We start from the raw sequence: 24,620 nt of genomic DNA on the forward strand, positions 1-24,620 counted from the left end.
CACCTGTTTGCCTTTCGGTTTGAATACAAGAAAAGCTTTTATCCAATATTCTCTTTTATCGGTTTGAAAAATCAGGTTGCATCTTCTACCAAGACGCCTGCACATGTAGAGAGTATCTTTGTTTGCAGCTAATATTTCATCCCTGTAAGCTCTCCTCTTACTGGGGGTGTTGCGATGATCTGGATATTTAAAGTCTCTTGCAGACAACTGTAAGAAACAACATGCATTTTTACTGCTTCACAAAACATCACTTCAACAATTACTGAACAAGTTCCATTCATACAGAGATATTATAGATTATAGATTATAGAGGTTGCACTGCAAAACTAAACGTTATTTAATTGATCCAAAACAGATTTCTCTGCAGTGTAATATTGACCTTTCATCCAGTATCTTTTATTATTATAATATCAGATTATCACATGTGAATGTAACTTGATTTTTAAATGTATTCATGTTCCATTATTTACTCACGGTGGGGGCAGTTGCCATTTTCTTCTGAATGCTGTAAACAAACAAACAAACAAACAAACAAATATTACAATACAATTTTATAAAGTCAGTCAATCCCTGTTGTCCTCAAAATAATAAATCCAATACATTTCTAACCTGATGTTGGTTGCGTTGCCAAAAAATTTACTTGAATAAGAGTAAAGTAACTTCTGAATAACATTACTCAAGTAAAAGTACAAAATAGTGGTCCAAGAAATGATTCAAGTGAGAGTAAAACAAGTTTTTGTAGAATTACAGTATATTTCTTAAGTAAGAGTAACTTTAACTGTGGATGTAACATCTGAATTATAATTTGAATGAAATTAATTTAAATTATTTTGAAGTTAATTTGAAGGACAAAACAATAATTCATCACTGTTTTAATCCAACTCAAGAGTCAGAAAAGTAAGTTCAGTAAATACTTTTAATCTCTTGTGAAAACAGCTTTTACTTTGAAGTTTCACTTTTTATTTGACCTTTATTGTTGTTGCCTTTAATCTATACATTGTTTTATTATGTACACAGGAAATGACTTTGTTACATTTGATAAACTGAAAACAGACTCAAACAGAAGTGGGACAGGGACAATAAGATCTAAGGTCAAATAAATGAAGATAAGTTTGTTATCTTAAGTTCGGGAGCAGGACCACGCCCCTTCCTGCAGCTACACTATTTAATCATCCAGGTCACATACACCTGTGTTCATGACGTCGTGCCCCTCCCTCCCCCCCTCTGGGGGTATCGAGGCCCGGGAGCATTCAGCCTTCATCGCCAGAAGGAAAACAGCATCAACATCTGTACATTTGTGTTTTTCTCATGATAATAAACACTGTGATCGTACTAGATGCTAGTGAACGATAGCATTTCGATGCACGATATATTGGGATTCCATATAGTATTTCAATACTTTACATAATAATTGAAAACAAAAAAATTGATTTGTATTACAATACAGTACACGAGTACTGTAAACGAGTATTATGGTTCAATATTATTAGAAAATGCAATCATTTTCCCTGGATGAATTAAATAGAATACAAGTGAAGTTCCCGAATGTTAGAAACTGTAACTCAGTCCTTCATAAGAGCATCAATAGTAATGAGCTCGTAATAAAATCTTTCTTCCCTTTTTTAATGAATTGGGCCAGATCTGATATTAACAATAATAATAAAACACTATCTTTGAATCTTGGGCAAAAACACTTTTGAACATTTGAACATGCCATGTAGAGCAGATCAGGTTAGTTATACTTCATGTTACTATAACTGAGTATTTAAAGTATACAAGATGCAATACATTATAACAAGACCATGTGACAACACGTTGCAAAACATGTTTTGCTCATCTTACATTTTCTTATTATTAATTCTTAACTTGAATAACTAACCAAACTCTAAACATTGCAGCTGCTGTAACCGGCCTTTGTTACTGTAGTTTATGATTTTAATGCATTTTTCCTGTTGTGTGAAGCACTTTGAATTGTGTATGAAATGTGCTCTACAAATAAACGTGCCTTGCCTTTAAGCTCCTGATATTCATGGGGCAATGCATGTTGGGAAGAGCTTTGTTTTTTTAGCTGTTTCATTCCATTATTTTCTCTACCTTAATTATAAATTACATTTCATTTTACAGGCTTGACTACAATTATTATCCGTTCGTTCCTTACTTCCGTATGTGGCTGTCCTGGGGAGGCACAAACCACATTCATATTGAGCAAAGTGGCGAAGTGTCTTGCCCAGTGACACAACAATAATATGCAATGCCAACAATGTTAAACCTCATTTGAAAACATAATCCCAGATCTAAGTTTAATGCTCAGAGTTGTACTTATTTATTCTTAATTGTGCAGCCCTCTGCTACATGTCCCAGAGCCTGAGTGATGCTCAATACTCACAGAGGTTATGGCAGGAGCAGTGTGGCAGGAGCAGTGTGGCAGGAGCCGTGTGGCAGGAGCCGTGTGGCAGGAGCCGTGTGGCAGGAGCCGTGCCTCAGGAGCCGTGTGGCAGGAGCAGTGTGGCAGGAGCCGTGTGGCAGGAGCCGTGCCTCAGGAGCCGTGTCTCAGGAGCCGTGTCTCAGGAGCCGTGTCTCAGGAGCCGTGTCTCAGGAGCCGTGTCTCAGGAGCCGTGTCTCAGGAGCCGTGTCTCAGGAGCCGTGTGGCAGGAGCAGTGTGGCAGGAGCAGTGTGGCAGGAGCAGTTGAGCTGAAGCTGGAGGTTTAATCAAAGTCTCCCTCTTTTATATGTGACGGCGCTGCCTCGAGGGGCGTCCTGCTGAGGCTCGAGGCGTGTCCTGCTCGAGGCGTGTCCTGCTCGAGGCGTGTCCTGCTCGAGGCGTGTCCTGCTCGAGGCGTGTCCTGCTCGAGGCGTGTCCTGCTCGAGGCGTGTCCTGGTGAAGTCACCGTGATTGGTCGGGTTAGCTGAGACGAGTGGAGTTCTGGACAAATGGGGATTGTCCTGACTCATGTAAATAAGTAGTTTCTCATTTTGGCTGCATATATATCCCGTGTACATGTGTCCACTTAAATATGTACTTTAAAAATATAAAGTCAAAACGTTGGTGGATTTGAACAAAACACTTTATTTTGTCCAGCACAGTTTATAAAATCAGTGAATCTGCTTTGAACTTAAATGTGTGTATATTTGTACTTGTGTATTTGGTGTGTGCAGTGTTTTCAGTGTTAAAGTGTGTACGTGATAAGGCAACATGTACAACACATGCTTCACCTGCTAATGACACCGGATCATCCAGAGTTCTGACAAATACAAAATACTTGTCAAATATAAAAACTTGTCAGAAACGACAGTTGAAACACACATTCTTGTTTGTTGTTGTCCTGAATGTGAAAAAACTCTTCTCATTGGGACGTTTGTTCAATAACATTCAACTTTAAAATTATGACATTTATATTGACTATTTGGTCAAATCAGAGAATAATTTATATTTGCTTAATAATTTGGAACACAGTGTATGTTTGTGTCTCTTTTGTCTCTTATGTCTTTTTTGTCTCTTTGTAGTTGTCTTCTTTAGGACCAAATGCAGCCGATAGAATGTGTTTTTGTCGGTCCTCACGCAAATTATTAGGCAAATTTGTATTTGCCTAATAATTTGGATCACAGTGTATGTTTGTGTCTCTCTTGTCCCTTTCGTCTCCCTCGTCTCTCTCGTCTCTTTGTCTCTCTTGTCTCTCTCGTCTCTCTTGTCTCTCTTGTCTCTCTTGTCCCTCTTGTCTCTCTCGTCTCTCACGTCTCTCACGTCTCTCTTGTCTTGCTTGTCTTTCTCGTCGCTCTCGTCTCTCCTGTCTCTCTTTTCTCTCTTGTCTCTCTCGTCTCTCTTGTCTCTCTTGTCCCTCTTGTCCCTCTTGTCTCTCTCGTCTCTCACGTCTCTCACGTCTCTCTTGTCCCGCTTGTCTTTCTCGTCGCTCTCGTCTATCCTGTCTCTCTTGTCTCTCTTGTCTCTCTCGTCTCTTTGTCTCTCTTGTCTCTCTTGTCTCTCTCGTCTCTCACGTCTCTCTCTCGTCTCTCTTGTCTCTCTTGTCTCTCTCGTCTCTCACGTCTCTCTTGTCTCTCTTGTCTCTCTCGTCTCTCTCATCTCTCTTGTCTCTCGTCTCTCTCTCGTCTCTCACGTCTCTCTTGTCTCTCTCGTCTCTCTCTCGTCTCTCTTGTCTCTCTTGTCTCTCTCGTCTCTCACGTCTCTCTTGTCTCTCTTGTCTCTCTCGTCTCTCTCATCTCTCTTGTCTCTCGTCTCTCTCTCGTCTCTCACGTCTCTCTTGTCTCTCTCGTCTCTCTCTCGTCTCTCTTGTCTCTCTTGTCTCTCTCGTCTCTCACGTCTCTCTTGTCTCTCTTGTCTCTCTTGTCTCTCTCGTCTCTCTCGTCTCTCACGTCTCTCTTGTCTCTCTCGTCTCTTTCGTCTCTTTTGTCGCTCTTGTCTCTCTCGTCTCTCTTGTCTCGTCTCTTTCGTCTCTCTCATCTCTCTTGTCTCTCTTGTCTCTCTCGTCTCTCACGTCTCTCTTGTCGCTCTTGTCTCTCTCGTCTCTCTTGTCTCTCACGTCTCTTTTGTCTCTCTTGTCTCTCTCGTCCCTCACGTCTCTCACGTCTCTCTTGTCTTGCTTGTCTTTCTCGTCGCTCTCGTCTCTCCTGTCTCTCTTGTCTCTCTCGTCTCTCTCTTCTTTCTCTTGTCTCTCTTGTCTCTTTCGTTTCTCTCGTCTCTTTCATCTCTCTTGTCTCTCTCGTCTCTCTCATCTCTCTTGTCTCTCTTGTCTCTCTCGTCTCTCACGTCTCTCTTGTCTCTCTTGTCTCTCTCGTCTCTTTCATCTCTCTTGTCTCTCTCGTCTCTCTCATCTCTCTTGTCTCTCTTGTCTCTCACGTCTCTCTTGTCTCTCTTGTCTCTCTCGTCTCTCTCATCTCTCTTGTCTCTCTTGTCTCTCTCGTCTCTCTCATCTCTCTTGTCTCTCTTGTCTCTCTTGTCTCTCTCGTCTCTCTCATCTCTCTTGTCTCTCTTGTCTCTCTCGTCTCTCTCGTCTCTCTTGTCTCTCTTGTCTCTCTCGTCTCTCACGTCTCTCTTGTCTCTCTTGTCTCTCTTGTCTCTCTCGTCTCTCTCGTCTCTCACGTCTCTCTTGTCTCTCTTGTCTCTCTCTCGTCTCATGGCTCCATCTCTGCCTCTGTCCTCCCTCCTTCCTTGTTCGTCCTCCTTGTGTTACAGGACATGTCCCTGAACACTGACACGTGTCTTATTTCGAGTGGTTGAAGAATCTAAACACAATCAGTCGTCTCATTTTCAAATATGAGAGAGACTCCAGCTACCACCTGCTCACAGAGTAAATACACATTATAAATAACGACACAAAACATATGTGAAGACTTTCATTTCATTGTCCTTTCACGAGCAGAATAGAAATAGCTGTTCTTTCTAAATAAACTAATTCATTATTAACTAATCAAACATCGTCTGGGCCTCATCCAGAGTTCTGACAAATACAAAATACTTGTCAAATATAAAAACTTGTCAGAAACGACAGTTGAAACACACATTCTTGTTTGTTGTTGTCCTGAATGTGAAAAAACTCTGCTCATTGGGACGTTTGTTCAATAACATTCAACTTTAAAATTGTGACATTTATATTGACTATTTGGTCAAATCAGAGAATAATTTATATTTGCTTAATAATTTGGAACACAGTGTATGTTTGTGTCTCTTTTGTCTCTTATGTCTTTTTTGTCTCTTTGTAGTTGTCTTCTTTAGGACCAAATGCAGCCGATAGAATGTGTTTTTGTCTCACGCAAATTATTAGGCAAATTTGTATTTGCCTAATAATTTGGATCACAGTGTATGTTTGTGTCTCTCTTGTCCCTTTCGTCTCCCTCGTCTCTCTCGTCTCTTTGTCTCTCTTGTCTCTCTCGTCTCTTTGTCTCTCTCGTCTCTTTGTCTCTCTCGTCTCTTTGTCTCTCTCGTCTCTCTTGTCTCTCTTGTCTCTCTTGTCTCTCTCGTCTCTTTGTCTCTCTTGTCTCTCTCGTCTCTTTGTCTCTCTCGTCTCTTTGTCTCTCTCGTCTCTTTGTCTCTCTCGTCTCTTTGTCTCTCTCGTCTCTCTTGTCTCTCTTGTCTCTCTTGTCTCTCTCGTCTCTCACGTCTCTCTTGTCCCGCTTGTCTTTCTCGTCGCTCTCGTCTATCCTGTCTCTCTTGTCTCTCTTGTCTCTCTCGTCTCTTTGTCTCTCTTGTCTCTCTTGTCTCTCTCGTCTCTCACGTCTCTCTTGTCTCGCTTGTCTTTCTCGTCGCTCTCGTCTATCCTGTCTCTCTTGTCTCTCTCGTCTCTCACGTCTCTCTTGTCTCTCTCGTCTCCCTCGTCTCTCTCGTCTCTTTGTCTCTCTTGTCTCTCTCGTGTCTTTGTCTCTCTCGTCTCTTTGTCTCTCTCGTCTCTCTTGTCTCTCTTGTCTCTCTTGTCTTTCTTGTCTCTCTCGTCTCTCACGTCTCTCTTGTCTCGCTTGTCTCTCTCGTCGCTCTCGTCTATCCTGTCTCTCTTGTCTCTCTCGTCTCTCACGTCTCTCTTGTCTCTCTCGTCTCCCTCGTCTCTTTCGTCTCTTTGTCTCTCTTGTCTCTCTCGTGTCTTTGTCTCTCTCGTCTCTTTGTCTCTCTCGTCTCTCTTGTCTCTCTTGTCTCTCTTGTCTTTCTTGTCTCTCTCGTCTCTCACGTCTCTCTTGTCTCGCTTGTCTTTCTCGTCGCTCTCGTCTATCCTGTCTCTCTTGTCTCTCTCGTCTCTCACGTCTCTCTTGTCTCTCTCGTCTCCCTTGTCTCTTTCGTCTCTTTGTCTCTCTTGTCTCTCTCGTCTCTTTCGTCTCTTTTGTCTCTCTTGTCTCTCTTGTCTCCCTCGTCTCTCTCGTCTCTTTGTCTCTCTTGTCTCTCTTGTCTCTCTCGTCTCTTTCGTCTCTTTTGTCTCTCTTGTCTCTCTTGTCTCTTTCGTCTCTTTTGTCTCTCTTGTCTCTCTTGTCTCTTTCGTCTCTTTTGTCTCTCTTGTCTCTCTCGTCTCTTTCGTCTCTTTTGTCTCTCTTGTCTCTCTCGTCTCTCTCGTCTCTCTTGTCTCTCTCGTCCCTTTGTCTCTCTTGTCTTTCTTGTCTCTCTCGTCTCTCACGTCTCTCTTGTCTCTCTCGTCTCTCGCGTCTCTCCTGTCTCTCTTGTCTCTCTCGTCTCTCACGTCTCTCTTGTCTCTCTCGTCTCTTTCGTCTCTTTTGTCGCTCTTGTCTCTCTCGTCTCTCTTGTCTCGTCTCTTTCGTCTCTCTCATCTCTCTTGTCTCTCTTGTCTCTCTCGTCTCTCACGTCTCTCTTGTCGCTCTTGTCTCTCTCGTCTCTCTTGTCTCTCACGTCTCTTTTGTCTCTCTTGTCTCTCTCGTCCCTCACGTCTCTCACGTCTCTCTTGTCTTGCTTGTCTTTCTCGTCGCTCTCGTCTCTCCTGTCTCTCTTGTCTCTCTCGTCTCTCTCTTCTTTCTCTTGTCTCTTGTCTCTTTCGTTTCTCTCGTCTCTTTCATCTCTCTTGTCTCTCTCGTCTCTCTCATCTCTCTTGTCTCTCTTGTCTCTCTCGTCTCTCACGTCTCTCTTGTCTCTCTTGTCTCTCTCGTCTCTCTCATCTCTCTTGTCTCTCTTGTCTCTCTCGTCTCTCACGTCTCTCTTGTCTCTCTTGTCTCTCTCTCGTCTCATGGCTCCATCTCTGCCTCTGTCCTCCCTCCTTCCTTGTTCGTCCTCCTTGTGTTACAGGACATGTCCCTGAACACTGACACGTGTCTTATTTTGAGTGGTTGAAGAATCTAAACACAATCAGTCTTCTCATTTTCAAATATGAGAGAGACTCCAGCTACCACCTGCTCACAGAGTAAATACACATTACAAATAACGACACAAAACATATGTGAAGACTTTCATTTCATTGTCCTTTCACGAGCAGAATAGAAATAGCTGTTCTTTCTAAATAAACTAATTCATTATTAACTAATCAAACATCGTCTGGGCCTCATCCAGAGTTCTGACAAATACAAAATACTTGTCAAATATAAAAACTTGTCAGAAACGACAGTTGAAACACACATTCTTGTTTGTTGTTGTCCTGAATGTGAAAAAACTCTTCTCATTGGGACGTTTGTTCAATAACATTCAACTTTAAAATTATGACATTTATATTGACTATTTGGTCAAATCAGAGAATAATTTATATTTGCTTAATAATTTGGAACACAGTGTATGTTTGTGTCTCTTTTGTCTCTTATGTCTTTTTTGTCTCTTTGTAGTTGTCTTCTTTAGGACCAAATGCAGCCGATAGAATGTGTTTTTGTCGGTCCTCACGCAAATTATTAGGCAAATTTGTATTTGCCTAATAATTTGGATCACAGTGTATGTTTGTGTCTCTCTTGTCCCTTTCGTCTCCCTCGTCTCTCTCGTCTCTTTGTCTCTCTTGTCTCTCTCGTGTCTTTGTCTCTCTCGTCTCTTTGTCTCTCTCGTCTCTCTTGTCTCTCTTGTCTCTCTTGTCTTTCTTGTCTCTCTCGTCTCTCACGTCTCTCTTGTCTCGCTTGTCTTTCTCGTCGCTCTCGTCTATCCTGTCTCTCTTGTCTCTCTCGTCTCTCACGTCTCTCTTGTCTCTCTCGTCTCCCTCGTCTCTCTCGTCTCTTTGTCTCTCTTGTCTCTCTCGTGTCTTTGTCTCTCTCGTCTCTTTGTCTCTCTCGTCTCTCTTGTCTCTCTTGTCTCTCTTGTCTTTCTTGTCTCTCTCGTCTCTCACGTCTCTCTTGTCTCGCTTGTCTCTCTCGTCGCTCTCGTCTATCCTGTCTCTCTTGTCTCTCTCGTCTCTCACGTCTCTCTTGTCTCTCTCGTCTCCCTCGTCTCTTTCGTCTCTTTGTCTCTCTTGTCTCTCTCGTGTCTTTGTCTCTCTCGTCTCTTTGTCTCTCTCGTCTCTCTTGTCTCTCTTGTCTCTCTTGTCTTTCTTGTCTCTCTCGTCTCTCTCACGTCTCTCTTGTCTCGCTTGTCTTTCTCGTCGCTCTCGTCTATCCTGTCTCTCTTGTCTCTCTCGTCTCTCACGTCTCTCTTGTCTCTCTCGTCTCCCTTGTCTCTTTCGTCTCTTTGTCTCTCTTGTCTCTCTCGTGTCTTTGTCTCTCTCGTCTCTTTGTCTCTCTCGTCTCTCTCGTCTCTCTTGTCTCTCTTGTCTCTCTTGTCTCTCTCGTCTCTCACGTCTCTCTTGTCTCTCTCGTCTCTTTCGTCTCTTTTGTCTCTCTTGTCTCTCTCGTCTCTCTCGTCTCTCTTGTCTCTCTCGTCCCTTTGTCTCTCTTGTCTTTCTTGTCTCTCTCGTCTCTCACGTCTCTCTTGTCTCTCTCGTCTCTCGCGTCTCTCCTGTCTCTCTTGTCTCTCTCGTCTCTCACGTCTCTCTTGTCTCTCTCGTCTCTTTCGTCTCTTTTGTCGCTCTTGTCTCTCTCGTCTCTCTTGTCTCGTCTCTTTCGTCTCTCTCATCTCTCTTGTCTCTCTTGTCTCTCTCGTCTCTCACGTCTCTCTTGTCGCTCTTGTCTCTCTCGTCTCTCTTGTCTCTCACGTCTCTTTTGTCTTTCTTGTCTCTCTCGTCCCTCACGTCTCTCACGTCTCTCTTGTCTTGCTTGTCTTTCTCGTCGCTCTCGTCTCTCCTGTCTCTCTTGTCTCTCTCGTCTCTCTCTTCTTTCTCTTGTCTCTTGTCTCTTTCGTTTCTCTCGTCTCTTTCATCTCTCTTGTCTCTCTCGTCTCTCTCATCTCTCTTGTCTCTCTTGTCTCTCTCGTCTCTCACGTCTCTCTTGTCTCTCTTGTCTCTCTCGTCTCTCTCATCTCTCTTGTCTCTCTTGTCTCTCTCGTCTCTCTCATCTCTCTTGTCTCTCTTGTCTCTCTTGTCTCTCTCGTCTCTCTCATCTCTCTTGTCTCTCTTGTCTCTCTCGTCTCTCACGTCTCTCTTGTCGCTCTTGTCTCTCTCGTCTCTCTTGTCTCTCACGTCTCTTTTGTCTCTCTTGTCTCTCTCGTCCCTCACGTCTCTCACGTCTCTCTTGTCTTGCTTGTCTTTCTCGTCGCTCTCGTCTCTCCTGTCTCTCTTGTCTCTCTCGTCTCTCTCTTCTTTCTCTTGTCTCTTGTCTCTTTCGTTTCTCTCGTCTCTTTCATCTCTCTTGTCTCTCTCGTCTCTCTCATCTCTCTTGTCTCTCTTGTCTCTCTCGTCTCTCACGTCTCTCTTGTCTCTCTTGTCTCTCTCGTCTCTCTCATCTCTCTTGTCTCTCTTGTCTCTCTCGTCTCTCTGATCTCTCTTGTCTCTTTTGTCTCTCTCGTCTCTCACGTCTCTCTTGTCTCTCTTGTCTCTCTCTCGTCTCATGGCTCCATCTCTGCCTCTGTCCTCCCTCCTTTCTTCTTCGTCCTCCTTGTGTTACAGGACATGTCCCTGAACACTGACACGTGTCTTATTTCGAGTGGTTGAAGAATCTAAACACAATCAGTCGTCTCATTTTCAAATATGAGAGAGACTCCAGCTACCACCTGCTCACAGAGTAAATACACATTATAAATAACGACACAAAACATATGTGAAGACTTTCATTTCATTGTCCTTTCACGAGCAGAATAGAAATAGCTGTTCTTTCTAAATAAACTAATTCATTATTAACTAATCAAACATCGTCTGGGCCTCATCCAGAGTTCTGACAAATACAAAATACTTGTCAAATATAAAAACTTGTCAGAAACGACAGTTGAAACACACATTCTTGTTTGTTGTTGTCCTGAATGTGAAAAAACTCTTCTCATTGGGACGTTTGTTCAATAACATTCAACTTTAAAATTGTGACATTTATATTGACTATTTGGTCAAATCAGAGAATAATTTATATTTGCTTAATAATTTGGAACACAGTGTATGTTTGTGTCTCTTTTGTCTCTTATGTCTTTTTTGTCTCTTTGTAGTTGTCTTCTTTAGGACCAAATGCAGCCGATAGAATGTGTTTTTGTCGGTCCTCACGCAAATTATTAGGCAAATTTGTATTTGCCTAATAATTTGGATCACAGTGTATGTTTGTGTCTCTCTTGTCCCTTTCGTCTCCCTCGTCTCTCTCGTCTCTTTGTCTCTCTTGTCTCTCTCGTCTCTTTGTCTCTCTCGTCTCTTTGTCTCTCTCGTCTCTTTGTCTCTCTCGTCTCTCTTGTCTCTCTTGTCTCTCTTGTCTCTCTCGTCTCTTTGTCTCTCTTGTCTCTCTCGTCTCTTTGTCTCTCTCGTCTCTTTGTCTCTCTCGTCTCTCTTGTCTCTCTTGTCTCTCTTGTCTCTCTCGTCTCTCACGTCTCTCTTGTCCCGCTTGTCTTTCTCGTCGCTCTCGTCTATCCTGTCTCTCTTGTCTCTCTTGTCTCTCTCGTCTCTTTGTCTCTCTTGTCTCTCTCGTCTCTCACGTCTCTCTTGTCTCTCTTGTCTCTCTCGTCTCTCACGTCTCTCTTGTCTCTCTCGTCTCCCTCGTCTCTCTCGTCTCTTTGTCTCTCTTGTCTCTCTCGTGTCTTTGTCTCTCTCGTCTCTTTGTCTCTCTCGTCTCTCTTGTCTCTCTTGTCTCTCTTGTCTTTCTTGTCTCTCTCGTCTCTCACGTCTCTCTTGTCTCGCTTGTCTCTCTCGTCGCTCTCGTCTATCCTGTCTCTCTTGTCTCTCTCGTCTCTCACGTCTCTCTTGTCTCTCTCGTCTCCCTCGTCTCTTTCGTCTCTTTGTCTCTCTTGTCTCTCTCGTGTCTTTGTCTCTCTCGTCTCTTTGTCTCTCTCGTCTCTCTTGTCTCTCTTGTCTCTCTTGTCTTTCTTGTCTCTCTCGTCTCTCACGTCTCTCTTGTCTCGCTTGTCTTTCTCGTCGCTCTCGTCTATCCTGTCTCTCTTGTCTCTCTCGTCTCTCACGTCTCTCTTGTCTCTCTCGTCTCCCTTGTCTCTTTCGTCTCTTTGTCTCTCTTGTCTCTCTCGTGTCTTTGTCTCTCTCGTCTCTTTGTCTCTCTCGTCTCTCTCGTCTCTCTTGTCTCTCTTGTCTCTCTTGTCTCTCTCGTCTCTCACGTCTCTCTTGTCTCTCTCGTCTCTTTCGTCTCTTTTGTCTCTCTTGTCTCTCTCGTCTCTCTCGTCTCTCTCGTCCCTTTGTCTCTCTTGTCTTTCTTGTCTCTCTCGTCTCTCACGTCTCTCTTGTCTCTCTCGTCTCTCGCGTCTCTCCTGTCTCTCTTGTCTCTCTCGTCTCTCACGTCTCTCTTGTCTCTCTCGTCTCTTTCGTCTCTTTTGTCGCTCTTGTCTCTCTCGTCTCTCTTGTCTCGTCTCTTTCGTCTCTCTCATCTCTCTTGTCTCTCTTGTCTCTCTCGTCTCTCACGTCTCTCTTGTCGCTCTTGTCTCTCTCGTCTCTCTTGTCTCTCACGTCTCTTTTGTCTCTCTTGTCTCTCTCGTCCCTCACGTCTCTCACGTCTCTCTTGTCTTGCTTGTCTTTCTCGTCGCTCTCGTCTCTCCTGTCTCTCTTGTCTCTCTCGTCTCTCTCTTCTTTCTCTTGTCTCTTGTCTCTTTCGTTTCTCTCGTCTCTTTCATCTCTCTTGTCTCTCTCGTCTCTCTCATCTCTCTTGTCTCTCTTGTCTCTCTCGTCTCTCACGTCTCTCTTGTCTCTCTTGTCTCTCTCGTCTCTCTCATCTCTCTTGTCTCTCTTGTCTCTCTCGTCTCTCTCATCTCTCTTGTCTCTTTTGTCTCTCTCGTCTCTCACGTCTCTCTTGTCTCTCTTGTCTCTCTCTCGTCTCATGGCTCCATCTCTGCCTCTGTCCTCCCTCCTTTCTTCTTCGTCCTCCTTGTGTTACAGGACATGTCCCTGAACACTGACACGTGTCTTATTTCGAGTGGTTGAAGAATCTAAACACAATCAGTCGTCTCATTTTCAAATATGAGAGAGACTCCAGCTACCACCTGCTCACAGAGTAAATACACATTATAAATAACGGCACAAAACATATGTGAAGACTTTCATTTCATTGTCCTTTCACGAGCAGAATAGAAATAGCTGTTCTTTCTAAATAAACTAATTCATTATTAACTAATCAAACATCGTCTGGGCCTCATCCAGAGTTCTGACAAATACAAAATACTTGTCAAATATAAAAACTTGTCAGAAACGACAGCTGAAACACACATTCTTGTTTGTTGTTGTCCTGAATGTGAAAAAACTCTTCTCATTGGGACGTTTGTTCAATAACATTCAACTTTAAAATTGTGACATTTATATTGACTATTTGGTCAAATCAGAGAATAATTTATATTTGCTTAATAATTTGGAACACAGTGTATGTTTGTGTCTCTTTTGTCTCTTATGTCTTTTTTGTCTCTTTGTAGTTGTCTTTAGGACCAAATGCAGCCGATAGAATGTGTTTTTGTCGGTCCTCACGCAAATTATTAGGCAAATTTGTATTTGCCTAATAATTTGGATCACAGTGTATGTTTGTGTCTCTCTTGTCCCTTTCGTCTCCCTCGTCTCTCTCGTCTCTTTGTCTCTCTTGTCTCTCTCGTCTCTTTCGTCTCTTTTGTCTCTCTTGTCTCTCTTGTCTCCCTCGTCTCTCTCGTCTCTTTGTCTCTCTTGTCTCTCTTGTCTCTCTCGTCTCTTTCGTCTCTTTTGTCTCTCTTGTCTCTCTTGTCTCTTTCGTCTCTTTTGTCTCTCTTGTCTCTCTTGTCTCTTTCGTCTCTTTTGTCTCTCTTGTCTCTCTTGTCTCTTTCGTCTCTTTTGTCTCTCTTGTCTCTCTTGTCTCTTTCGTCTCTTTCGTCTCTTTCGTCTCTTTTGTCTCTTTTGTCTCTCTTGTCTCTCTCGTCTCTTTCGTCTCTTTTGTCTCTCTTGTCTCTCTTGTCTCTTTCGTCTCTTTTGTCTCTCTTGTCTCTCTCGTCGCTCTCGTTTCTCCTGTCTCTCTTGTCTCTCTCGTCTCTCACGTCTCTCTTGTCTCTTTTGTCTCTCTTGTCTCTCTCGTCTCTCTCGTCTCTTTCGTCTCTTTTGTCTCTCTTGTCTCTCTTTTCTCTCTCGTCTTTTTCGTCTCTCTCGTCTCTCTTGTCTCTCTCGTCTCTCTCGTCTCTCTTGTCGCTCTTGTCTCTCTCGTCTCTCACGTCTCTCTTGTCTCTCTTGTCTCTCTTGTGTCTCTCGTCTCTCACGTCTCTCACGTCTCTCTTGTCTCGCTTGTCTCTCTCGTCGCTCTCGTCTCTCCTGTCTCTCTTGTCTCTCTCGTCTCTCACTTCTCTCTTGTCTCTCTTGTCTCTCTCGTCTCTCACGTCTCTCTTGTCTCTCTCGTCTCTCTTGTCTCTCTTGTCTCTCTTGTCTCTCTCGTCTCTCACGTCTCTCTTGTCTCTCTTGTCTCTCTCTCGTCTCATGGCTCCATCTCTGCCTCTGTCCTCCCTCCTTCCTTGTTCGTCCTCCTTGTGTTACAGGACAGGTCCATGAACACTGACACGTGTCTTATTTTGAGTGGTTGAAGAATCTGAACACAATCAGTCTTCTCATTTTCAAATATGAGAGAGACTCCAGCTACCACCTGCTCACAGAGTAAATACACATTACAAATAACGACACAAAACATATGTGAAGACTTTCATTTCATTGTCCTTTCATGACCAGAATAGAAATAGCTGTTCTTTCTAAATAAACAAATTCATTATTAACTAATCAGACATAGTCTGGGCCTCATTTATAAAAAAGTTTGACCCATTAAAGTAGAATTTTATGCAGACCAAACCCAAACTTTATGTGCAGAGAGAAATGGTCACATTTATGAAACTTTATAAAACTCATTTGTGCACATTCCTAAATGGAGCAGAAATCAGCACAAATGAGTCTCGTGATGTTGCTCTTTGAAAAGAGGAACTGTAGGCCCTGCAGAGTGCTGCGCATTATTAATGTGCAGTTTGATTTTTCATCATTGGGACGTTTGTTCAATAACATTGAACTTGTTCTCTAAATGTTGATGACATGAAAATTATGACATGTATATTGACTCTTTGGCAAAATCAGAGAATAATTTGTATTTGCATAATAATTTGGAACGCAGTGTATGTTTGTGTCTCTTTTTTCTTTGTAGTTGTCTTCTTTAGGACCAAATGCAGCCGATAGAATGTGTTTTTGTCGGTCCTCACGCAAATTATTATGCAAATGTGTATTTGCATTATAATTTGGATTGCAGAGTATGTTTGTGTCTCTCTCGTCTCTCTCGTCAAGTCATTTAACTATCTGAAGTCGTGTCCAGTGTAATAATAATATTCTTTATTCGAACAATTGTAAAATGGCCAAGGCTGCAACTATTTAACAATGACAAGATCTTTTTTGTTCTTAACCATTCTACAAACACATATTGGTGATTAGCAGTTCATGTTTCAGTCTTCTCTCAAATGTTATTCCATCTTTGTTTAAAATATGCACTACACAATGGCATTATATGTTTTATTTTCAAAAAACACACAAATCTTATTGCCATGCTCAGAAACTGCCCTTTGGCCTTGAGTGTTGCTCAATACTCACTGAGGCAGGTGCTGCTGAAGCTGTTGAGCTGAAGCTGTTGAGCTGAAGCTGGAGGTTGAATCAAAGTCTCCCTCTTTTATATGTGATGGAGCTGCCTCAGAACAAATAAACTCCAATCACAACAGTTTTCATGACGACATGAAATATGAGCTGCAAACCTTTGTGCACTGTGGTGCCATCTATTCAGTCATTAAATACGACACGGCCAATTTAGCAGGCAAGGCAAGTTTATTTGTAGAGCACATTTCATACACAAGGCAATTCAAAGTGCTTCTCACAGCAGGAAAATGCATTAAAATCACAAAGAAATTACAGATACAAAGTAATTTAAGACATAAAAGAGAAGAGTGCAAAGAAAATCCTTTCAGTCACATGCACAGCTAAACCAAACTGTTTTTAGCTTAGATTTGAACATTGTCAGAGTAGAACCTGTCTCACATCTTCAGGGTGAATGTTCCAGATTTTAGCTGCATAAAACTGAAACGCAGATTCACCATGTTTAGTCCTGACTCTGGCACCAGCAGGAGGCCGGTCCATGTTTAGTCCTGACTCTGGCACCAGCAGGAGGCCGGTCCATGTTTAGTCCTGACTCTGGCACCAGCAGGAGGCCGGCCCATGTTTAGTCCTGACTCTGGCACCAGCAGGAGGCCGGTCCATGTTTAGTCCTGACTCTGGCACCAGCAGGAGGCCGGTCTATGTTTAGTCCTGATTCTGGCACCAGCAGGAGGTCGGTCCATGTTTAGTCCTGACTCTGGCACCAGCAGGAGGCCGGCCCATGTTTAGTCCTGACTCTGGCACCAGCAGGAGGCCGGTCCATGTTTAGTCCTGACTCTGGCACCAGCAGGAGGCCGGTCTATGTTTAGTCCTGATTCTGGCACCAGCAGGAGGCCGGTCCATGTTTAGTCCTGACTCTGGCACCAGCAGGAGGCCGGTCCATGTTTAGTCCTGACTCTGGGCACCAGCAGGAGGCCGGTCCATGTTTAGTCCTGACTCTGGGCACCAGCAGGAGGCCGGTCCCTGAGGTCCTCAGAGTTTGAGATGGTTCATATGGCACTAACATGTCTGAGATGTACTTTGGTGCTAGGACATTTTCAAAGTTTATCATTTCCATAAACAGTGCACCTGTGCCATCACTTATGTGTCTCCTCTAAACAACTGCAGGACCAACCGGTGGTTTGGGAGAAACAGACAGGTCAAAGAAGACACAGAAATGATCAGACAGAGCAACATCGACTACATTGACATTTGAAATAATTTACCCCCTTTGTAATTATGAGATCTTGTGTAAAACAATGAAGAGAATGGATGGCGACTGTTTTACCTCCATTTTAAAGGATACATACTCAAATGATGAAAACACCCCAAAAGACAACCTGTGGGTAATTATTTCATCCCTAAAGATAGCACAGACTCCACCCCCTCTTTTGTTTTCTCGTGTTTCAGATTCAAACTTAAAGTTGGGTGGAGCAGATTCTATCAGAACTACATTTCCTGTGTTTTTGTCAAGCCATGTTTCAGTTAAAAACATAAAAATCAAGATTACATTCATGTTACATAAGGATCTGACATTTAGCACAGCAAGTTTCAGACTAGTTTCAGTGGGACTGGGCCTTTTCTTTTCACAGGGAATATGAACAAAATTTCCCAGATTAGGCCGCCTGACTCGCATTTTGCTTTTCCATCTGTGTGATGTGACTACAGAAATAGCACTAGGGGGGGCTCTTTTTACATAGGGCCCCGGGTTAGTTTGATTTTGAATATGACAATAAGTCCCGGCAACGCTGAGACCCAGTGCATCCTATCTATGGGAGATACCAGGTGAAAGACGAGGGGGGATGGGTGTGGGGCTTTTGTTGGTGTAGTCGGCTTGTGCGGGGAAGAGTTGTTAAGTATTGACATAACCCTTGATCTTGCTTGAGTGGGCGTGAGTGGAGCCATCTTAAGTCCTGATTTGATCAGACATTCAAGATGGCTGGGAAGGCCCCTGGGTGAAGGTGGAGATGAGAAGGAGAATGAGGAATCTGTAGTGGGAGTAGATGTTGCAGGGGGAACCCAGGGCTGCTCTGAGGACAGGGGCCATGACAGGGATTTTGTCGAGCCTGACACAGATGGGTCCGAGGCCTTTGAAGATTGTTGCGGTGCTGTTGCTGATGAGTCCTTCGCCTGAGGCGGTGGAGGTGAATATGGAGCAACTGGAGCAGGGGGATATTCAAATAATCAAAATTCTGCTTTTTGCTTATGAAAAAGAACAAACTTATCCATAACTACGGCTAAACAACATAAATAATAGTAAAGTAAAAGCTTTCATTAAAAATGCTATACTTAATTTAAAGAATTGAATTGAATTTGATTTTTAAATGTGATTAACCCTGAATTACAACTATGTGTCATTAAACAGGTCTGTTTATCGTGGCCAACAGAGTTGACAAACTGGCTCTTTTATAGTAAATCTGTGGAATATTGTTGTAGGATATGCAGATGTCCTCCCCCTGTTGCCATGGTGACAGGAATGCGGGCTAGGTGTTATCTACTGCCCGTGTGGAGTTTTACGCCCCTCAGAAGGAAGAGGATGTAATAGTGACAACAGAGACGCTCTGAACTTTGAAAATAACTTTTCATCAAATGACTCCTTTTGGATTACAGAGAGTAACGATCTCTCCAAGACAAACGCTAAAACGCTGAAAGACTATGCGGTTTTAGTGGTTTTAATAGACAATCATCAGATTGCAAAAATGTGTCCACCAGATGACTTTACATGTACATATTGTGATATCGTGTTTAACATTTTAACTGTTTCATAACTTGTTTTGTGGACAATTTTACCTTTTGTGTAACTCTTGTGGCCTAAAGCCAGATCTCGTCTCCTTATCAGCTCTGACCCCAGCGTGCATGCTGATTGGCTGAAGCCACGGCGCCAAAACCCCCCGCGGGGAAAGACAAAAGGAAAGAGCAGGGAGTTACAGACCAGTTCCATCCGAGCTCCAGAGCGAGTTCCATCCGAGTTTCTTTCGAAGCTCGACCCTCCATCCAGGGTCCCACCAGCAAGGTCCATGAGGCCTTGGGAGCAGGCCTCGGGCCTAGTTAGCGTGAGCGATGCTACGCTACGGGACAAAGACTTTTCCAAGAGAAGCTAATGTTCCCTCCCGGAACTAAGAAACCTGTGCCCGTTTTTTAAAACGTGATTGATGCTGCATCACGCAAAATCAAGCAAGGACCTTTTGCAACTTTTTCAAGTCCACAGCCTTTTAGACCAGCCACATCGGTGGAGCAGCACGACGGCCTTTTCATTCGGGAACGCCTCAGAGCCAAGGAGAACGCAGATCGCAGAACCGATCCAGTCCTTCTTTGGCCAGACAACGTCAGAGCCGAACTCCAGAGCAGGCCCTTGGACCCCACGCAGGCCCTTGGACCCCACGCAGGCCCTTGGACCCCACGCAGGCCCTTGGACCCCACGCAGGCCCTTGGACCCCAAGCAGGCCCTTGGACCCCACGCAGGCCCGTCTCCTCAGGATCACAGCTTCTGGTTCCGTTCGTATGAATGCACCTCACAGGCTGGCTGAATTTCATCTGAGAGTTAACTCTTGCACACGCCTAGATAGATCTAGAACCATCATGTCTAGTGTATTTCATCTGTTATCGACTCATTTGCATATGCCTGATTCATATTTATCTGTTTAATTCTTTGGTCATTAAATCTTCATAACCCACATTTGGTTAAGTGTTCCTTCATTTCCAGAAAAGGGGTCAATGTCACGGTTACGTTCTCAAACCTTTAGATCAACGAGCAAATTAATTTCTAATTAATTAATTAATCTAGATATCTGATTTTAGAGTTGTTAAATTGCCGATTATCCGGCTGGTGCCCCATTCTTCTCTTAAAAATACGATTCAAACTTACCCACATTTAGGCAGTGTGTCATGTTTGAATTCTTGAGCAATTCTTTAATCAATATCAAACCTGAATGCCCCGCCCCCTTTACAAGTGGGTGGACATTCATAACCTTACAGTACTTGTACTAGTATGTTACCCTACATTGTGTTGTGATTAAGTTCACTCTCCTGGACTATACTTTTGACACATTCAAACTAAAAACATGTACGAATGTGCAATGTTTCTTCTGTTTTAAACCCTATCATTTCAAAAGGACGGCCTGACTTAATCACTTTTTGCTTTGATTTATTTTTTACCTTATTTTGCATTACTACTACATTATTAGGCCCGAGCGCTACAAGCTGGCGAGAGGCCTATTAGTTCCGTAAGGCCGTGCAAAGCACGGCTGCGAAAGTGCACACGTAGTGCGCACGAAATCATACTAATTAGTAGTAGGAAATTGGAACATTACCGTTGTAAATGGGCGAAGCCCGTGCAAAAGTGCGCACTAAACGAGCACTTTACACACAATGCGGTCGTCATCCCCATATAAAGCACTTGTTTGCGCTAAGTAGCTCACGAATACGTTCCCCATCTCTTGCATGTTCCGTGCATATAAGCATGTAATGCAAAAAAACATTATTACTGTATAGAGGGCCAAAAACACAAAGTGGGCGGAGCCCACTCCAAATTAAAGAAAGTAACCGTCAGGGACCCACACCATGAGGTAGGACAGCGCAAGCTCTTTCCGAAAATGTATAGTTTATTATATTTGAAAAATGGGAAACATTGTTTTCGCATCGGAATATTCTTCTTTTCTTTCTTTCTTTCTTTCTTTCTTTCTTTCGTCTCGGGACCAACCCCCCTATTCGCACACTTCTTAAAATTGTGCCTCTCTACATTCTGGCTATCTCCCTTTACTAAAATTTAAAAAATTGGCGCGTCAGCGGCCACAAATGTACCAAAAATGCATTGAGAGATAGGAAATGACCCCAATTTTTTTTTATCGCAGAATCATGAAATTTGGCACAGAGGTAGATGGTGACAAGAGAAGTAAAAAATATTATTACGGCAACTCCGTTCGCCCAACCAAATGTCGGCCATATTGGTTCAAAAATGGCTAAGCATGACTAGGGAGTGTTTCCAAATGTCGTACTTTTACGAACTCCTCCCAGGGCGTTGGCCCTAAAGAGCTGAAATTTGGTGAAAGTGGTGCTGAGGAGTGGGACATCAAAAGTCAAAGTCACTTTGATACCTGTCACGGTCTCTGTGCGGCGAAGCCGCAAACTGTAGCTAGAATTTTAGAAATTTTCCAAATTTTAAATTTGCTGCCGTTTGCGCAGATAAAGTCCGAATTGTGTCAAATTAGAATCAGTTGTTAAACTCTTTGCCCTAAACCTACTTGAAGTGAAATAAATTAATTTGGCGTGACAGCGCCCCCTACAGATTTTACATGGAAGGTAAAATGTTTAGTTAAGCAAAATTTTACGAAATTTGACATAAAATTAAATTTTGGCCTCCCGATCCAAAAAGTCAATGCAATGACAGAAACCTCCCATAATATTCCAATGGGAAATCGACAGATTTCTGAAATTCGAACATGCTTACACTTTATACTTTCATGAACTCCTCCTAGGACGAAATTGCGTTTTGAATGGGGGCCACAAAATTTAGTTCTCTCAAAATGTATCAAATTTTGCACAAAATTCTATTTTGGCATGCCAGTAAAAAAGCCCAAAACACCCATGTCATATTTGTTACGACGTAGCCGTAGCGATGACAGAAACCCCCAATGTTATTCCAATGAGGAAATTGACAGATTCTGCCAAGAATTCAAAATAAAATTGCTTTTTGAATGGTAAAGTAAAGGGGAGAAGATGTGACAGCGTCACGGATTCAGCAGTAGGTGTAATAAAAGAACAATTGGGGCGCGTTAGCGCCCCCTCCTCTTGCGGCGTGGCAGCGGCGGAGTGGCAAGTGAATTCTCACTTGAGTAGTTTATAATTTTGGCTGCATATATATCCCGTGTACATGTGTCCACTTAAATATGTATTGTAAAAATATAAAGTCAAAACGTTGGTGGATTTGAACAAAACACTTTATTTTGTCCGGCACAGTTTATAAAATCAGGGAATCTGCTTTGAACTTAAATGTGTGTATATTTGTACTTGTGTATTTGGTGTGTGCAGTGTTTTCAGTGTTAAAGTGTGTACGTGATAAGGCAACATGCAGGCTTCACTTTCCATTGGCTTCAAAGTAAAACAGATGCTTCACGTGCTAATGACACCGGATCATCCAGAGTTCTGTTTTTCATCAAGAAATGTTGCCAGAAACTTTAGCAAAAAAATATTTTACCCTTGATCTTTCTCCCTAAATCATCCAATAACAAGTTTATGTGGCCATTTGCACTGAAACTATGTTGACAAAAAACTTTTAAGAGTTGAATCTTTTTCTTTTGTGATTGCAGTCGCAAATACTAAATCGCAGATACTAAAGACTCTTTAACGTTAATCATCCATCACTAGGCAATACAAACATAGCCTAAACATACAATAATACAATAAAATCCTTTGTTTGGTTTTCAAGCAAAAAACGAAACATGAACATAAAAAAACATGTCTCAAACTGAACTGATCCTTTTATCATCTTGATCAAACAAGTTTTCTCTGTCTCTCAAACAAAAGCTACGCCTCATGAGCAAGTGTATGACTGGAGTGCACACGACAACTATAAAGCATTATTTTGTCATTTTATTGTCTACTGTTTAGTGGACTTTGCCTCTCTTTTTTTGCCCTTTCCATCTTTGAAAACCTGATCTTAACTAACCCTAAACTACCTTAAGCACAGAAACTAAACGTTTTTAATAAACTAAATGACCGAATTCATGCTCTTTTATATATGTATAACCCATCGCAAGAAGATTATCCTTATATTAAGCATATATGTCCAATATTCATGTTAATCCTACACCATAACGGCCAGTAACCATTAGCATGTTAGCTACGTTAGTTTTAGTAAATAGTTTTGGTCACATGACTGGAAAAGACACAAAACTTGAGGAATTAAGTTTTTTGGTAAAGTTCATAAATGTTTTTGTTGGGCTTTTGTCAGTTTTGTTAGCTTGTCAATAAACAACTCATGCTAAACAGTAGTGCAGGTTAAATTTGATTAAGATGTTAGCATGTTAGCATATAGGCTAATTGTACAATGCATTTACGATTATGTTTGTTATTAATATTTTTATTCAGAGGAGTTAATATACATTTTAGTAGCCTGTTATAAAAAGCATCTTTCTCGAGTTTCGAGTTAGAGCTAATAAATGCTACGCTAACTATGCTATAATCTGTAATGCTAGCCTGAGTGAACTAGATGGCAAGTTTAGACTATACATGCAGTTATTAGATACATTTTCCACAAACAATCTTGCAAAATCAGCTTATGTTATGTCTACTTTAGGTCATACATGCTAAACTATTCCAAATCTATACAATTAGTCGTTTTAAACGTTCTGTTTTGCCTATTAGTATCCACTTTCAGATTTGCCGATTACACGCGTTACATTTTTGGTACAGGGCAACTTTTGATCAGATTTTCCTCATTACAACACAAGTTATCTGTCAAACCGTACATGAATTAATCTTCTTTGTTCTCGGGTTTGACTTGTTTTCTGGCACGTTAGCAAGTGAAGCATCTCAAAAGGTTTAGCACGGGTGAATCACGACAGGATTACAACACAGTGACACGGGGAGAAAGCGACAAGCTGCAAGAAAACCAGAGGACATTTAAAGGCGAGAAAAATATATATCGGTGCTAGTTGTCGGCTGCTTCTGCTGGGTTTGCGACGTTGTAATGTGGAGGAGGTATTTGGAGGCAGAGGTGCGACGCCAAGAAAAGTCTGTTGTTTCTCTTTTGTAGATTTGGTTCAATAAAGTCACAAAAAATACGCTGAACATCTGGAGTCTGGTACGGCAAGGCGAGGGCACAGGGCGCGGGGCACAGGGCGCGGGGCGAGGGCGGCGGGGCGAGGGCGGCGGGGCGAGGGCGGCGGGGCGAGGGCGGCAGGGGCGAGGGCGCGGGGCGAGGAGGGGGTCCTGAGGTGGGCTAATATCCCTGTGGAGAAGACAAGAAATAATGATCAGGAATAAGTTGTAGCTTTTTACGGTGATATAAGCTGAATAAAGAAAACAAACGTGGACAAACTGTAGAACCATTGTTTAAAACTGATGTATCTGATTTTCAAACCATTAACGGAGGAAGGAGGCAGTGGTGGAAGAAGACCTTACTCATACCGTATTTTCTGCACTATAAGGCGCACTTAAAAGACTTTATTTTTCTCAAAGGATTAATTCTGGTTGTGCTTTCTGACCTCAAAGCGATTTTGTGCGATACATGTTTTGTTTTGCTTAATGCGCCTTATAGTCCGGTGCGCCTTATAGTGCAAAAAATACGGTATACACATTTTATCCCAGAATAGCTGTAATTTTACTCTCTGATTGTAATTGATGACATCACACTAGGAACTTACCCAGCAAACACTGGGCCAAAACTCACTCTGATGTCACAGTGTTTTTATTTGACAAATACAAATACATGAGGTCACCTTTATTGTGTTGAATTCATGTTTAGAGGGTCGAAAAAGTTTTTTCGTTTGTGTAAATTGTGCATAAATTTTGACTGGCAAGAGTGTCTCTAGTGTGATGTCACTTCCTGTCATTTCTACAGATTCTTCAACTTTTCTCCACAAATATCGACTTGACTGGTGTAAAACAATCATGTAAAAGTACAAATATATAGATATGTGTAACCTGTCTCTGGCACAGCCCTAATATTCAACAAACATTCAGTTTCAGGTTTGTACACAGCTTTAAATTGTCTTTTTTCTGACAGTGAAGTGAAAGTGGACCACCAAAGCTCAGCCAATCAAAGTGCTGCTTTCAGCTCTTATTTCCAGGTTGTCACATATTTGACTTTATATTTAGATGCAGAGAGCGTGCAGTGGCCGTTTGTCTCAAAGTGCTGCTTTTAATAGATACTCAACATTTCTGTACCACTTAATATTAACTACACCTTAATTTGCCTTAACAAAGCATGAACAAAGACTTACTTCATATCAGTCTATTAAGCATGATTCAGGCTGTAATTACTTTAGGTTAGGGTGAGGAATTAATGTTAGTGTATTAACTAAGTAATTACTAAGCTCAAATAATTCTTACTATTTGTTCCCAAAGAATAAAGTCGTTGTTCATGCTTTAAAAATACGTTTCGTTATT

General features: G+C 42.4%; 1 protein-coding gene across 4 annotated transcripts in view; it reads right to left on the minus strand.

Annotated features, from left to right (window-relative positions):
- Positions 1 to 24,620, minus strand: part of sncgb (synuclein, gamma b (breast cancer-specific protein 1)) — a 47,262-nt gene that overhangs the window by 8,347 nt on the left and 14,295 nt on the right. For 2 of the 4 annotated variants that reach the window (XM_072456622.1, XM_072456624.1), the window contains one exon: positions 23,424 to 23,460. In XM_072456622.1, the coding sequence (XP_072312723.1) occupies positions 23,452 to 23,460 (9 nt within the window). In that variant the 3' untranslated portion in view covers positions 23,424 to 23,451. Of the gene's footprint in view, positions 1 to 21,430; positions 23,461 to 24,620 lie in introns of those variants that run through there. The other 2 variants (XM_072456623.1, XM_072456621.1) reach the window with 1 other exon arrangement.

Source organism: Eucyclogobius newberryi, unplaced genomic scaffold, assembly GCF_026437365.1.
Source record: "Eucyclogobius newberryi isolate DKJ021-1_F unplaced genomic scaffold, fEucNew1.0.hap1 SCAF_20, whole genome shotgun sequence".
NCBI classification, from domain to species: domain Eukaryota; kingdom Metazoa; phylum Chordata; class Actinopteri; order Gobiiformes; family Gobiidae; genus Eucyclogobius; species Eucyclogobius newberryi.